This window comes from Lepidothrix coronata, unplaced genomic scaffold (assembly GCF_001604755.1).
Source record: "Lepidothrix coronata isolate B3197 unplaced genomic scaffold, Lepidothrix_coronata-1.0 Scaffold15, whole genome shotgun sequence".
Lineage (NCBI taxonomy): Eukaryota > Metazoa > Chordata > Aves > Passeriformes > Pipridae > Lepidothrix > Lepidothrix coronata.
Window position 1 is genome coordinate 7252574 of NW_016690195.1, and position 13822 is coordinate 7266395.

The 13822-nt window shown below is 35.3% G+C and overlaps 1 protein-coding gene across 4 annotated transcripts in view; it reads right to left on the reverse strand.

Annotated features, from left to right (window-relative positions):
• CSMD3 (CUB and Sushi multiple domains 3) overlaps nt 1-13822 on the reverse strand; it is a 618429-nt gene that overhangs the window by 499259 nt on the left and 105348 nt on the right. For all 4 annotated transcript variants that reach the window (XM_017806514.1, XM_017806517.1, XM_017806516.1 and 1 more), the window contains exon 3: nt 13339-13451. In XM_017806514.1, coding sequence (XP_017662003.1) covers nt 13339-13451 — 113 coding nt within the window. The remainder of the gene's footprint in view (nt 1-13338; nt 13452-13822) is intronic.

Genomic DNA, 13822 nt, shown 5'->3' on the forward strand with positions numbered 1-13822 from the left:
TAATCTTTGGGATTTTATTTTTCTCATTTTTAATCTACCGTTTCAAGTCTGTATAGTGATCAAACTGGATTCAAGTGAATATACAGGCACACTATATAACCCTTTTTATGAAAGACCCAAGTCCAAACACGACAAACTTGCTCCTTGGAGCCTTTGCAACCCAAAACAATCTTAGGAATCTAAGATATCATGATGCATTTTCTTTTAAGCAAAAGTCAGTTTTGTGTACCCAGTAAATTTGTCAGCAGGCATTAAGCACTGAAATGCAGATAAGTGGTGAGTCAATTTACAGCTGGAAGACTTATAATCTCCTATTGTCAATCTGCATTACACATGCTGCATCAATATGCAGATATGATAAATGTTTTAAATTAAGGTAAATGGGCTGTTTTCAATGGAGCAATGTTTTCTCACACCAACAGTTGCATGTATCTCATTCATGATCTTGGTTTCTTGGGTTGCTCAGCATTTTTGAGCCACACAGCAGACTGGACCAGAGAAAAGGATGAGGGAACAATACAGATGCAACAAAATTTTTTTTCATCCATATTAATTCTCTGATCTGGCTCCCTACCTAGCCTTGTGAGTGCTACAGTGAGCAGAGAGGGAGCAAGAAACATGACAACAGGAATCAGACCAAGTCTGTAGTATCTCAAAAGCAACAGGGATATTAAATGATCAAATTCAAATAATTTTCTTTCCAATCCTTTTTCAATGCCTTTTACTGCTCTCTAGTTCTGGCTTAATCTCACCGAGTTGATAGTAACCCCCCTGACAATTACTCTAATACTGAAATTTTTTATTTTGGTCAATTGGTCAAAATTAAAATGTGTTGTCTATCAAAACAAACGTGACGAACTCCTGTGTTATATAAGTCTTCATATAATTTAACAGTTGTAATCAAATCTGTTTCATCAATGCTTAGCTTCTGTCCCTTTATCCATTTTGATCTTTCAATAATTTCTTCTTTTGATTTCTTTTGTCCAATTAAATCCTTGCTTTTGAGCAACTTTCCCTGGGTTTATTGAATATTTTTTTATGCTGAACTTTAAGAGGTATCCTATGAATAACAAATAAATAAATACATTTAAATTACAAAGAAGGCTATAGAAAAAGACCCTATACAGTGACTCAAACTGAAAAAAGTAGGTTTAGATTAGATATTACGAAAAGGAGCATGGCGCTAATAACGCCAAGGTTGCAGGTTCAATCCCCATACAGGCCATTCACTTCAGAGTTGGACTCGATGATTCTTGTGGGTCCCTTCCAACCCAGAACAGTCCGTGATTCTGTAAAAAATTCTTTGCTGTGAGGGTGGTGAGTCACTGGAACAGGTTGACCAGAGAAGTTGTGTATGCACCATCCCAGAGAGTGTTTAAGGTCAGGTTGGATGGAGCTCTGAGCAACCTGGTCCAGTGGAAGGTGTCCCTGCCCACAGCAGGGGAATTGGAACTAGACTAGAGTCTGTATTTCATTGCATCTCACCAATATGTGAAGTTGGAATGTATTTTAGGTGTGACAGTAACAGAATTGTGGGTGTTAAGCAGAAAGTTTTTCCAAATGAAGGTGCTTCATGCCCAGAATAACACATTCTTATTGCTTGCAACAAGAGCTCATGACAAGTACAGAATTGAGCAATGCTATACTGTAATTAAAGATGACATAGCATGTTGATATTTAACAGCAATACTTGTCTATAAACATCTTATTCTTGTCATCTCTCTACTTACTATTAACTAGTAATCTAGAGAGACAGGGTGCTGAGAGGAATAAGCATTTAGTATCGACTTTCATTTCTGCATCGCCAGTTCAGACCCTGACTCACATGTTCACGTTGAGATGCCATAGTTTAGTAGCATTTTCTTATCCTGTGATTTCAAATCACTTCCCATAGGGTGCATATCTTCATCACAAAATCAGCTATACAACTGTCACTAAGTGCATCGGCGTTGATTACACCTTTAGAGAGACTGGGAATTGAATGCTACAAGTGACAATGATATCTGGTCCTAAAAGAACTAAGAACATTTATTGCTTAAAAGCATACTGACAGAACAGTAGGGGAAGGACAATGTAAATGCTAAATTCAATTAGAAAACCCCAACTTTTGTGATCCTAATGTTTTATTTTCTTCTTTAATCACACAATAAATATATAACAGGAAGACTCCCGATCTTCTATATTTTTATATGAAAACAGTAGGATTGCTTTCTGATATCAGGTTTGTTCATTTTCTCAATATACACTTCAGATGCTTTTTTATAGCAGGGAAACTACAGAATGTAAAATGAAGACCAAAGGAAAAAAGGTACAAGAATTCTGTACCAAAACCTGAGCTGATAATCATATGTTTTTAATTACTTCATTGCTAATATTTTCAGAAAGTTCTTTAAAAAATGTCCTACATACTGAACTGATGTTTTTAAAGCATGTAATTTTCTAGTGTTTTACATAAAAAATGTATCAAGAATTCATCAAGAATGAATAAATTCATCAAAAATCAAGAATTCATTATGATTTTTTCTTAGAACGAGTCTCTGTTTAAAGAAAATAGGTTAGCTTTGGAGTTTTAAAGCACATCTAATGTAGAGCTGCATTTAAAAAAGAAGTTTTAAACTTGTGCCAATATTCTGCGACAACTTTTCCAACTACATCTATAGTATGTATCTTAGATAAGTAGCTTAGATAAATAATTTTTAGCTGTAACGTGCTACTTATGGTCCATGAGATTTCAGTGGCCTGCTGCCAACCACCTGAAAAAGGAATGGCTTTTTCTTTATATAATTCAGATAGAGATTCAAGGGAGAACAGACAGAAGATTAATATTAACTTTTACTTAATTATTTTATTTACATATATATATATAATTTCACTTTTATTTAATAATAAATTGCTTCCAACTATTTTAACTTTTTGTTTTCAAATTTTAAGGCACTTGACTGACTGTTTAGTTCACAGCATTATTATCCATCCATTCTCAAAGCTGTGTAAATTTACAAAGTTTTTCCTGTATGACCTCATAGGCTAATGAGAAATTCTCTGCTAAGAACTAATCAAAAAAGCAAATATCTTCCAAAATACAATTTTAACAAATTTTATTTTATTTTTATAGGAAGAGATTTTCAGTGCTGAGTAAGCAATTGTTCTTCTCTTCCTGTTAAAATAAAATCACCATCATAATCATCCCTAAATGGTTATAGCAGTATTGTTCTGGATAACATGAGTATCCAGATAAGTATGACTATCTTGTTACTGATTAAAGTGTCCAAATATGAATTTAACATACATGTGAAAAACTGGTAAACTTTGAAAATCTGTTTATGACAAATTGAGTCTCTTCTTAGGTTATAGTACTTTATTGTTGAAATGTATGTTCTCTTCATGAATAAATCTTTCCATCTGTAGAGTTCTTACTGACTTACTTTTGGAGAATTTTTAAGTAGCATGCTGAGCATTCTGAACCTGTTCTTGCAGATCTGTGTATTTTGATATTATTGATAAAAAAGTTCTATCAAAGCTAACATATATCAAAGCAAAAATGCCATCAAATATCAAATGCAGATTGAAGGATTCAGCCATGTAGTTCTAGAGGTGTAAGTGCCACTTTTCAGCAACTCCATTTTTATAAACTGTATAGACATTTCAAAGTCTGCTATTGTGTATTACTATTTGAAAATTTCATTGAACTCTAACTTAGAAAAAGCATGAAGGAAGTAACTGCTTATAAACATGGAGCTGCATTTAATTTGATACTTTAATGAGCAGTATATACTAGTTCCTGCAGAGTACTGTTTCAGCTACATTAGATTACAGTTATCACTACTTGTCTAGACATGGGATCAAAATGTGAATCTTAAATTAGATTTTGTCAGGGTATTGTACTTATCTTAATAATATGACAGTCCAGTAGCTGAAGAATATAAGTTCACCAAGAAAATCTTGGAATCTCTTGGGAAATTTCTTTCAAGACTTGTAGTGTGTATTCAATTAGTTTTTTAATGAAAAATGACATTGAAAATACAAGAAAAAAACTGAAGTCTGTCATATAATTAAGATTTCAAATTAATCACTATCTTAGTTAAACTTCAATATGAGGCATGTATCAAAATGACAAATTACAGTACAATAAGCTGACAAATATGGCTTATTTAACAACATTATTCTGAAAGAAAGAAATTAAACAGAAAACATTGAAGTGGTAAGCAGATTTTTACCAACTAAGGGAGAGACATCTTGTTTTTCTAATAATTAAGCATTTCTCAAGGCAGAAGAAATGATAGTTTAGTAATTGGTTTTCAACTTTCAAAGAATGACTTTTTTGAAGATGCTAAAACAAATAAATATATTTCCATTCATTTCAGCTGGCAGGAAATTATGCATATTCTGTGGCTCTCTAATCAATCAACCTTTTTATTTATTTATTTTTTAAGATTTATCAAAGAAAATTTAGCACTGAACAGATAACCACTAAAGTCTAACTGCTAATTATGATAGAATAAAACACTAAGTCTATAATCAAGCACGTCTATGAGGTTTTTTTCCTAAAAATTATACGTTATTTTTTAAATGAAAGGACTGGGAAGGGAAGGAGAAGTCTATCTAGATGATTTTATCATGTATTCTCTCAAAAATAGGATGACAAATATTCGGCAGCAAAAGCAATCTTTAACTTACTTTGCATACTGATAATAATGTGACACAGCCACCCATACTGAGACTCATCCACATGCCCTTTGAGAGGTACTAGTGGTTAGACACTCCCTCCAGCATGATACAGTTCCCAGCCTGCAACCAGGCTTCTAATCTTGGACCAGGTACTTCTTTCCTGGAGCCCAGACACATAATTTCACAGAGCAATTGCTGTTTGTTCAGCTTCACGACTGATACTTCATGCTATTCACCCATGTGAGGGGTATAACATGGCCAAAGGAAACCTTAAGCAGATCAAAAATTGGTATGGGATTCTGAGGAGAAGAATGAGGGGCATGTGATCCCTGATGGTGTTGTATCCCTTTCAATCCTTCTGGTGCGTTCAGCAGACCAATGCCTAGTTGCAGAGTTGCCTTCAAGGGTTTGGCCTTCTTAATCATAGTACCTCATCTGAAGATGAAGTAGGGCTGCTGGGAAGAAATTAAACTACCTGACCAAGGCAAAGAAGAACATAACTGCAACTGGACTGCTTTAACTCAAAGGAGATCCTTTAAAAATAGTCCTATCAAGGGACAGGGACCTAACAATAAAGCAGAAGAGAAGAAAATTGAGCTCAGGTTTAGAAGGAAGGCTGAGAAGTAAGTACTAAAATTAGGACACTAGACTTTAAGACATCATATTTGGATTTATTTGGGGAATTTTTAAGCAGAGTCTCCTGGGAAGCAATTATGAGGAGGAAGGGCAGGCAGAGATGGCTGATTTTTTTAAATGACATCCCAACTATTTTAAGGGGAAGTGAACTTTGGCAAATGACTCATGAGGTTAACATGGGAGATTCTTAATGAACTAGAATGCAAAGAAGAACCGACCAAAAAAATTGGAAAAAAAAAAAAGGATAGACAACAAGAAAGGCGTATAGAAGCGGGGCTTTAGTACTTAGGGACAAAATAAAGAAGGTCAAAGTACAAGGGGCATTCCTACAAGTGAGGGGTGTTGTGGATTATACAAAGTGATTCTACAAGTATGCTAGCAGCAAAAAATAGGCAGGGAAAAGTGAGTGGAACAGACAACAATATACAGCATGGAAAAGGCCAAAGAACTCTATGCCTTATGTGTATCATTCTTCACAAGGAATGTATCAGTCCAGTTGGGAAGGAGAGAGGTAGTCAGTTCTCGGTTTACATTGAGAAGTTGAATATATTGACATTCATAGATTCACCCAAGGGTACCAGAAGAGCTGTCCCATCACGACTGAAAAGCTGCTGCCAGTAACCCATGGAAAGTTATAGCAATCAGTGGTAGTCCTTCATGATTAGACAGACTAGTGATACACTTGTCCTAATGAAAGGAAGAGGGATCACCACAGGCACTATAAACTAGTAACCCTTCCCTCAGTTCCATAAGTAGCCTAAAGTAGCCTAAAGAGCACAATTTTGTAATCCATTTTCCATCACCTGAAAGATTAAGCTAATTGGGAATAGTCAGCACAGACTTACCAAGGGTCAATTATGTTTGATGAACTCAAATGACATTAAAGGATCTGAAGGGATGTTATAAGTGGCCACTGAATCCAGCAGCTCTGGGGCCTGGATATTTATCTTGCCTGGTCACAGGACCCCACTCTGGGCCATCTTGAGACCTGGCGATGTCTGACTCAAGCCAATGGACCTCCTTGCTGCTTTTTCATTTGTAGATTTAACCTGTTACACAGCTGAGCAAGCATCGCAGAGAAACACATAGACACATACAAGACACTGACACAACAGGCTACAGACTGGCACAGGCCAGGCTCTGCCTTCAACAGCATCCACCTCAACTTGAGCACTGGAAGCCAAGTCCCCTCTTTGTCTGGCAGACACAGTAGGCCACTCATGAAGGTGCACACACAGCTTGTGAACCTGAGTTCACAAGCATATGTACATTCTGTCTGCCTGGCACCCCTGCCCAAACCCCAGGCCCTTTTACTGGCCCCATGGGTCCCCTGTTCACTGGCTGGTCCAGTTTGATGCCCACTAGCAAACATGAAGTACTGACACGCTTGTCCAGCATAGACTCTCAGCCCACCTGATACCTCATCCCAGATCCACCTGGAAGTATGCTGGTGAGTGACACATACAATTGCCCTGACACTGCCTCAGTATCTGTCACAGGATCTCAGAACCTGTCACATGATCTGTTCCAAGGGCTGGTGTTGAGCCCCTCACTTGCTTCACTCATGCTGTATCCTCCCGACAGCTGTTCTTTGGGATTCATATCATTCCCACCCCATTGGCGGCAGATGAGACCCCCACCCACTCCAGTAGATGGCACTGAGACCCCACTCTTTCCAGCAGCTGATACCACAGGCCAGGGTCACCTACACCCCCAGGCTGGCTCCAGTAACCCTTACTCCAGTGGCACTCAGGCTTTTAACCCCCGCCCCTCCCAGGACAGAGAGCAAGATTGCTCTGAGAGTTAAAAAAACCCCATTTATCAAGAAGATAGGACGAGTAGTGATCATGTGCAGGGCTCAGCCGGATGAGTGTACTGACCAGAGCCCTTTTTCACACAACACTCACAAAATTATGAAAATGAAGAAAAATGGCACAAAATAATTCAGTATTTGGAACAAATTGCTTTATGTTAAGACTTAAAAAGCCCATATTAAAGAGAGAGAGTACTCTGAAGCGTGTGATTTTATTGCAATACTTAAGAACCTGCATAAGAACTAGAGATGCTAATACTAAGGGCTCTGTAATTTATTAGATAAAAGCAGAACAAAAGCCAGTGGCTGGAAGTTCCAAAATCAGAATTAAAAAGTCTTACTTCTAAGTGAGACAGTGTGATCTGTGTAATCAAAGAAAGTTTTCCTAAAGCTTGATATTGTCAAGAGCTAAATTTGTTTCCAGGAGTTATTCTTTAGTCAAATCCAAATTAGTGTTTTCAGTATCAAGAAAATGGTGTGAAATGCTATAAAAATTTAACAGATTAAATCCACAGGGTTACTTTTCTTTACTCCCTCTGGATCTATACAGGAATGGTGGTACCAATATAATATATAGGTAATATAGGTAGAAGTGACAAGGCAACCTAGTATTGATTTCATAAAGGGTGATTGTCTTCTGTACTACAGCTTTACAGGTACACCTGGTACTAGGATTAGCATGATAGTCCTGAGGTAATAACATATTGTGACACTCAGGTAACACTGGGTGAACTGAAAGAAAAAAAACATATTTTCCCAGCTAGTATCTATTTCATTTAGTGACACTATTAAGTGACAGAGTGTATTTTGGAAAAGTTACTTATGATTTTAAGAAAACACTGTCTAGGAAGATATCATGTGGCTATTCATCTCTGTATAATACATGGGAAAGAATATTGATGTATAGTTTTTCCACATAAAATACCTGAGATATTTCAAAAAATTTAATAGACTTCTTGTTTTGCTTGTTCTTGTCTGGATTGATGCTGAAGTACTAATAATAGGATCAAACTCAGGGCAATATCCTGCTATTGTTTATCATAACACAAAATTTGTACAACTTTATGTCTCTTATCTGAGTTACATTGCAAACACATCATTATAAAAAATCACTTTAAAACATGACCTAGCATCATGTCTTATAGCTTAAATATTTATTTAATCTTTCTGTAAACTTTTTTATGCTTTTATAACTTCCCTTCATTTGCTAAATTAATTTTTAAATATTGCAAATTGTTAACTTTACCTTCCCTATAAAAAGGGAGTTCAGAACTATCTACCACATTAATGACTACCTTGAAGAATGGTACAATGAAGTCAAAGTCTGATAAGTACCTTTCATGTTTTCTGTTTTCCTGAATATACAGTAATTTTATCACCGTATCATGTGCTGTGGAGAGTAGATGCAAGTCCATGAACAGGCATAGTGGGATGTTTTCCATCCAAGCTAGTATTCCAAGATCAGAAGGATATGTTAGATAATTTTATGGGACTTTGTAGACAGTGTGGCAGATATTCATACATTCAGACAAAAGATAGAAACTCCAGCAGCTTTATTTTCTTCTTGTTATCCAACAGGTTGAATGGAAGCAAAAATAGAGAATACAGATTGCCTTATATTTAGCATGTTTTCTTGTTAGATTTAATAAGTTTGGTTGTCAAAACAGGAGTTTCCATTAGAAATTATCTGTTTATGTAATTTAATCATTCTCTGTTTAAATTTTCCTTCCTTTCCCCTCCCTTTCCAAAATTTTAGGCAAATTCAAGTTGATTCCATTTTTATTAAGGGGTTGCTGAAACAGTGCAATGACAGAGGGCAGCCATACCCACAACAGTTATGGCAAAACCTAAACAGCAGCAACAAAAAGAGCCTATAATATTGTCAGGTAGTAAGCCTGATGACTTTACAGCTTAAAGTCTGTGGCTTTTACAACTCCAAACTGGCAAACAATTCTTCAGTGGACTTTTGTAGAAAGCACCCCAACACTAAACAATAATTCATTAGTATTCTTTTAAATTTTATACTAAGTTAGAAGTGATATTATTAGCTTAATACATCTAGTACTTCATGAACCTTACCTAAATCCAAGCTTTAGATTATGTGTAGCCACATTTCTGAATTCTGATATGGAGGAGAGCTAAAAATAGGTTATTCTGTTTGTTCATTCTCTAGCTCTATACCAACTGCCAAAATTATTTTTAGCATCCACATCCTGGCACATTTAAGTCCTACTAGTATTTCTGATCTACATGCTTCAATAATCCTGTACATCAGCTACCAATTTTTCTTTATATTGCTGGAAGAAATGCATGATAGGTCCTTAGAAGTCACTAGATGGAAATCCTGTTCTGTTAATAAACACCATCTGCTACCTTCTTTCCTTCCCTCATCTCCCATTATCCATAAAGACATGATCTTCCTTGAAATTTTTAAAATTGTTCTCAAAGCCCTCTTAAAAACATTTCAGCAGAATTGCTAAATTCCATAGCAACAGTCCACTACAAACATGAAGACCATTTCATTATTCATAGAGTGTCTAAAAATTCAGTTTTACAATTCAGCTTTAAAATGATGTGCAGCAGTACAAACCAGAAAAAGTTACATTTCATACAACTATTATCAATAATTTCAATTAACCTCCAGGACATTCAGAGTTTTCACTATAAGGATAACCTATATATTAAATTCTTCTTTTCTTTACCATGACCACTAGGATAGCACAAACATGTCTATCATATTTATCTTGAATAAAGGTTATCATAAATTCTAGCAGTAAATTTCTTAATGGAGTCAATGATTTTAGTAATGTCAGCTACCTGTTTAGTAGCTGTAAAATAACACAGTAAGAACAAAAGAAGCACTGTTCAAAGCAGGGCTAGGTCCACTGAAGCCTCCTGCTGTATGGGCCAAGCTGCTATGCTGCTTTCTTTCTTAGCAGCTGTATTTCCCCTCCTGTACTCTCAATGAATAAAGCTGCTTATGTATCTTAGGACAACAGGAAATGGAAAAGTGCATCAAATTCTTCTATTTCGAAACCAAATAATCTCATCAGAAATAAAATAAAAAGGACACAGCTGCACTGTCACTTAGCCTAAATTTTCAAATAGGTGATTAAGTATAGCATTTCTCCTCCATACATTAATACCTACACATGTTGCACAGAACCTGAAAGATACTAAAAAAAAAAAAAGTTCCAGAAACCTCTCCTGAAAAAATCAGGCACAGGATCAGAAACTTAGAACTTCCCCATTTCTCACCCCAACCAGCAATGCTGTGTCACTAGACAGAAATAAAATCATAAATTATTGCTGGTAATTATTGTAGCTCCAGTTTTTCCTTTTCTGTTCTCACTGTAAGTGAAGTCTATTTCTTTTGGGTAATTTGTTCCAGTTTTCTCTCATGAAATCATTTTTCTCCAAGGGTATTGTGCTAGATAGAGAGGTATATTTATCAGATGTGTTCTTTTCCAAATAATAAAGAAACTGAACATAAAGAAGTATGTGCATAGTGTACCAAAGATAACTCAAATATGCCACTTGATATTGAGGAAAGAAAGAGGGTGAGGAGAAAAGGAAGGAGGGGAGACATGGACGGTGGGACACAAAGTAAAGACTAAGGCTTATGATACTGATGTTAGCAAGCTAGAGTGGGCATTTCTGTGGTCTCCTGTGCACTTGGTTTGACTAAATGCAGTTGCAATGGCTCCCATATGGTGGATCAGCATAGTCTTTCTATTAATGATACAATTTTATATCTTTTCATACACATTTTTATTCTCAGGAGATTAGAAAATGACTATGCTCCACTGTGTTATGATCAAGAAAATTCATCACATATTCATATTTCCTACAGATTCTGTCAGGTACTCTGGAGTTTCTTGTCAACTTTTAGCTCAACTGCAAATTTGTCAAGAGCATAAAAAGTTAGAGAAAGAGATGTTTGCAGGCTTTGTTTTTAGGTTTTTTTTTTAATAGTGAACAGTAATGCATCCCATATAACCATCTACCTATGTTTTCTATTTCCAAGCATTTCAAAGCAAAGTGTTTTAAATTATCTCTGATTATGAAATGTATATTCCCTCTCTTTCAAATCATAACTGGGTCTAATCCCTCTACTGCTCACTCTATCCTCTCATTCCACCTCTATCATTTTGCTTTATTGCAATGACAGGTTGCTAATTATTTCTGTCTTAAATTTCAAATTACAAATCCATAATGAAGCATGAAATTATGTGGTCTGATATTTAGGGGTACTAAGTATGCAGATGTTTCATCAGGAAGCTAAGAAGGAGCTACTGGGCAATCAAAATTTTTGAAAATTGGATACTAGGAAGAACCAGAACTTAAAATGTTGATTGCAGGGTTATACACATTCAGAAAGAATACAAGATAAGAAATGGAAATTGCCCTGATGTGATTCTCATTTAAATACATCTTTTCTCTCACGTCAAGGAAGGATACATGAAATGAATGTAATGTAATGAGCTTTCATTTCTTTGCTGTCTGGGTATAAAGACAGGTAGCTTCACAGGAAGTCAGAAAAATGGGTATTTACAGAAAAATTCTCTGGCTGAATGAAGTTGCCTTGATGCAGGTCTTAAAACAGTAGATCTGGCTGTGGAAGGATCATTGAATTAAAACTCTGGGATCTAGTATAACTTCTTCAAATTCTTAATTTCACAAAATAAAACCTCCATTTTCAAAAAAGATTAATATCAAGTTCAAGGAAACAAGTTTATATTTTGTTCTAAAATGCTGATTTCTGTGATTGAAGGTAAAATTTCCCTAGACTTGACATCGATTTAGGAGCTTGAGTTCTATTACTCAGCATGTTATTTTAACCTAGAAAAGAACTATGTGAGGAGTCAGTCTTATGCGCGAACTGGTCTATTGTTCATCTTCCATTTTAGATTTAATTATTTTGTCATAACTGAGATGCATACTATGTTGTCTGTTAGCATTAGTAGTGCAAAATCTTTTGGCAAACAGTTTATAAGAACAACAGCTGATACCATATATAGTGAACTCAACATGCATGAGAGATACATTTTGCATAGTTGAAAAACCATAGGAATTGCATAGATACATTTTAATAGAACACTTTTTAATAACGTTGCTGCTGAACAAAGTTACCGAATACTTGAAAAATTAATAGACTGCTGAGTAGCTACAAACTAGCCAAAACCAGTTACACATAGCCTGAATTTCTATTTTTTAGATTACCTCTTGTTTTTGTGCAAGCCAGAAAAAGAAGATAGTGCTAGTTACTTTCTCAGAGATTAGTTTCTGTTGCAGATAGGACCAAACAGGGAACAACAACAGCCTCAGAACTTCTCCAGGCAGTTTATTATAGCTACTGTCTTGATGATGGAGACACTCACCAGAAGCAGAAAGAGCAAGTGTCTTTACATCAAGTGTCTTAAAAAAAAAAGATGAGGAAAAAAAATGCAAAATCAAAAAAAAAAACAAACCACAAAGAACAATAGCAAAGGAAAAGAGAAAAACAACAATTCCTTTCTATATCCTATAAACACAAGTTAGAGTTCAGAGTCGCAGTACCAAGAAATAGATCTAAAAAAGGGAATGCACGATATAAACAACTCTTGAAACACTACTCAAGTGAGCTTGATTACAAACAAGATCCTTCCTGCAACATACATACAATACTATGAACTTCTGGAACTTCTGGACTTCAGGAATACATATTCCAGCTCATTTACTTAATGTTTGTGTGAAAACTGCAGACAATTGTGAAAATTCCCATAGGGAAGTAGCTTTGTGTCAGTTCAGAGAACTGAGTCAGCATTTTCCCTGTGTCAACATATGAGAAGGAATCCGTCCATGAAACTTGCAGATATAAATTCCACTATCTAGAGAAATTCGAGCGTAACTAGCAATGTGTTGATGTCAATTTGAATAAGCTTTTGTTAGAAGGACCAGATAGATTATGGTTAAGTTTTTCAGAACTTAAATAATTTGCCATTTTTAAAGGTAAAGTAATAAAATATTTTGTGTCTGTATGGCACTATATATGGTAGAGTTTTAAATATTTTAGTTTCAGATGTGAATCTATGCATCTGAATGATTGCATGAAAAGCAAATATTGCAACTTGGATAAGATTATAAATGTGTATTTGTATAAATTTTTGTGGGATGTTTTGTTTTGTTATGTATAGAGCTCAGAAAGAAAAAAAAAACAGAATATTTTGTTAAGAATGTCTTACCTTCATAGTAAACTTTAAACCCATGAGCACTAACTGCAAAGTCACTTGTCAAGCGAAGTGAAAATACAGATTTTGTACTTGTCACAGGTGGAGGAAGATGAAATCCTGTTAACCTAAGAAACAAAAAAGCGCAACTCATGGTTAATTGCCTGAAAAAAAAATAAATGTGTGTGACAGGTTGCTTTCAAACAATATTTAATCATCAAAAGGACAACTGGCTTAAAATATATAGTTTATATTACTTGAAAAAATGATTTTTATATGATAATTGAGGCATTCATGTTAAATTTGACTGTCTTTCATGGACACTGAACCAGGTAAGGTACATCAGTTTGAGAAAAATATATTTAATACAGATGACAGTAAGATATAGAAACTGAACTTTAAAAATGGTTCAGATTATCAGTAGATGAAAGAAAAAACAACCAAGCAAATCACAAACCACCAGACAATTTACACTCCTTAGAGTTATGTTCAAAATTGT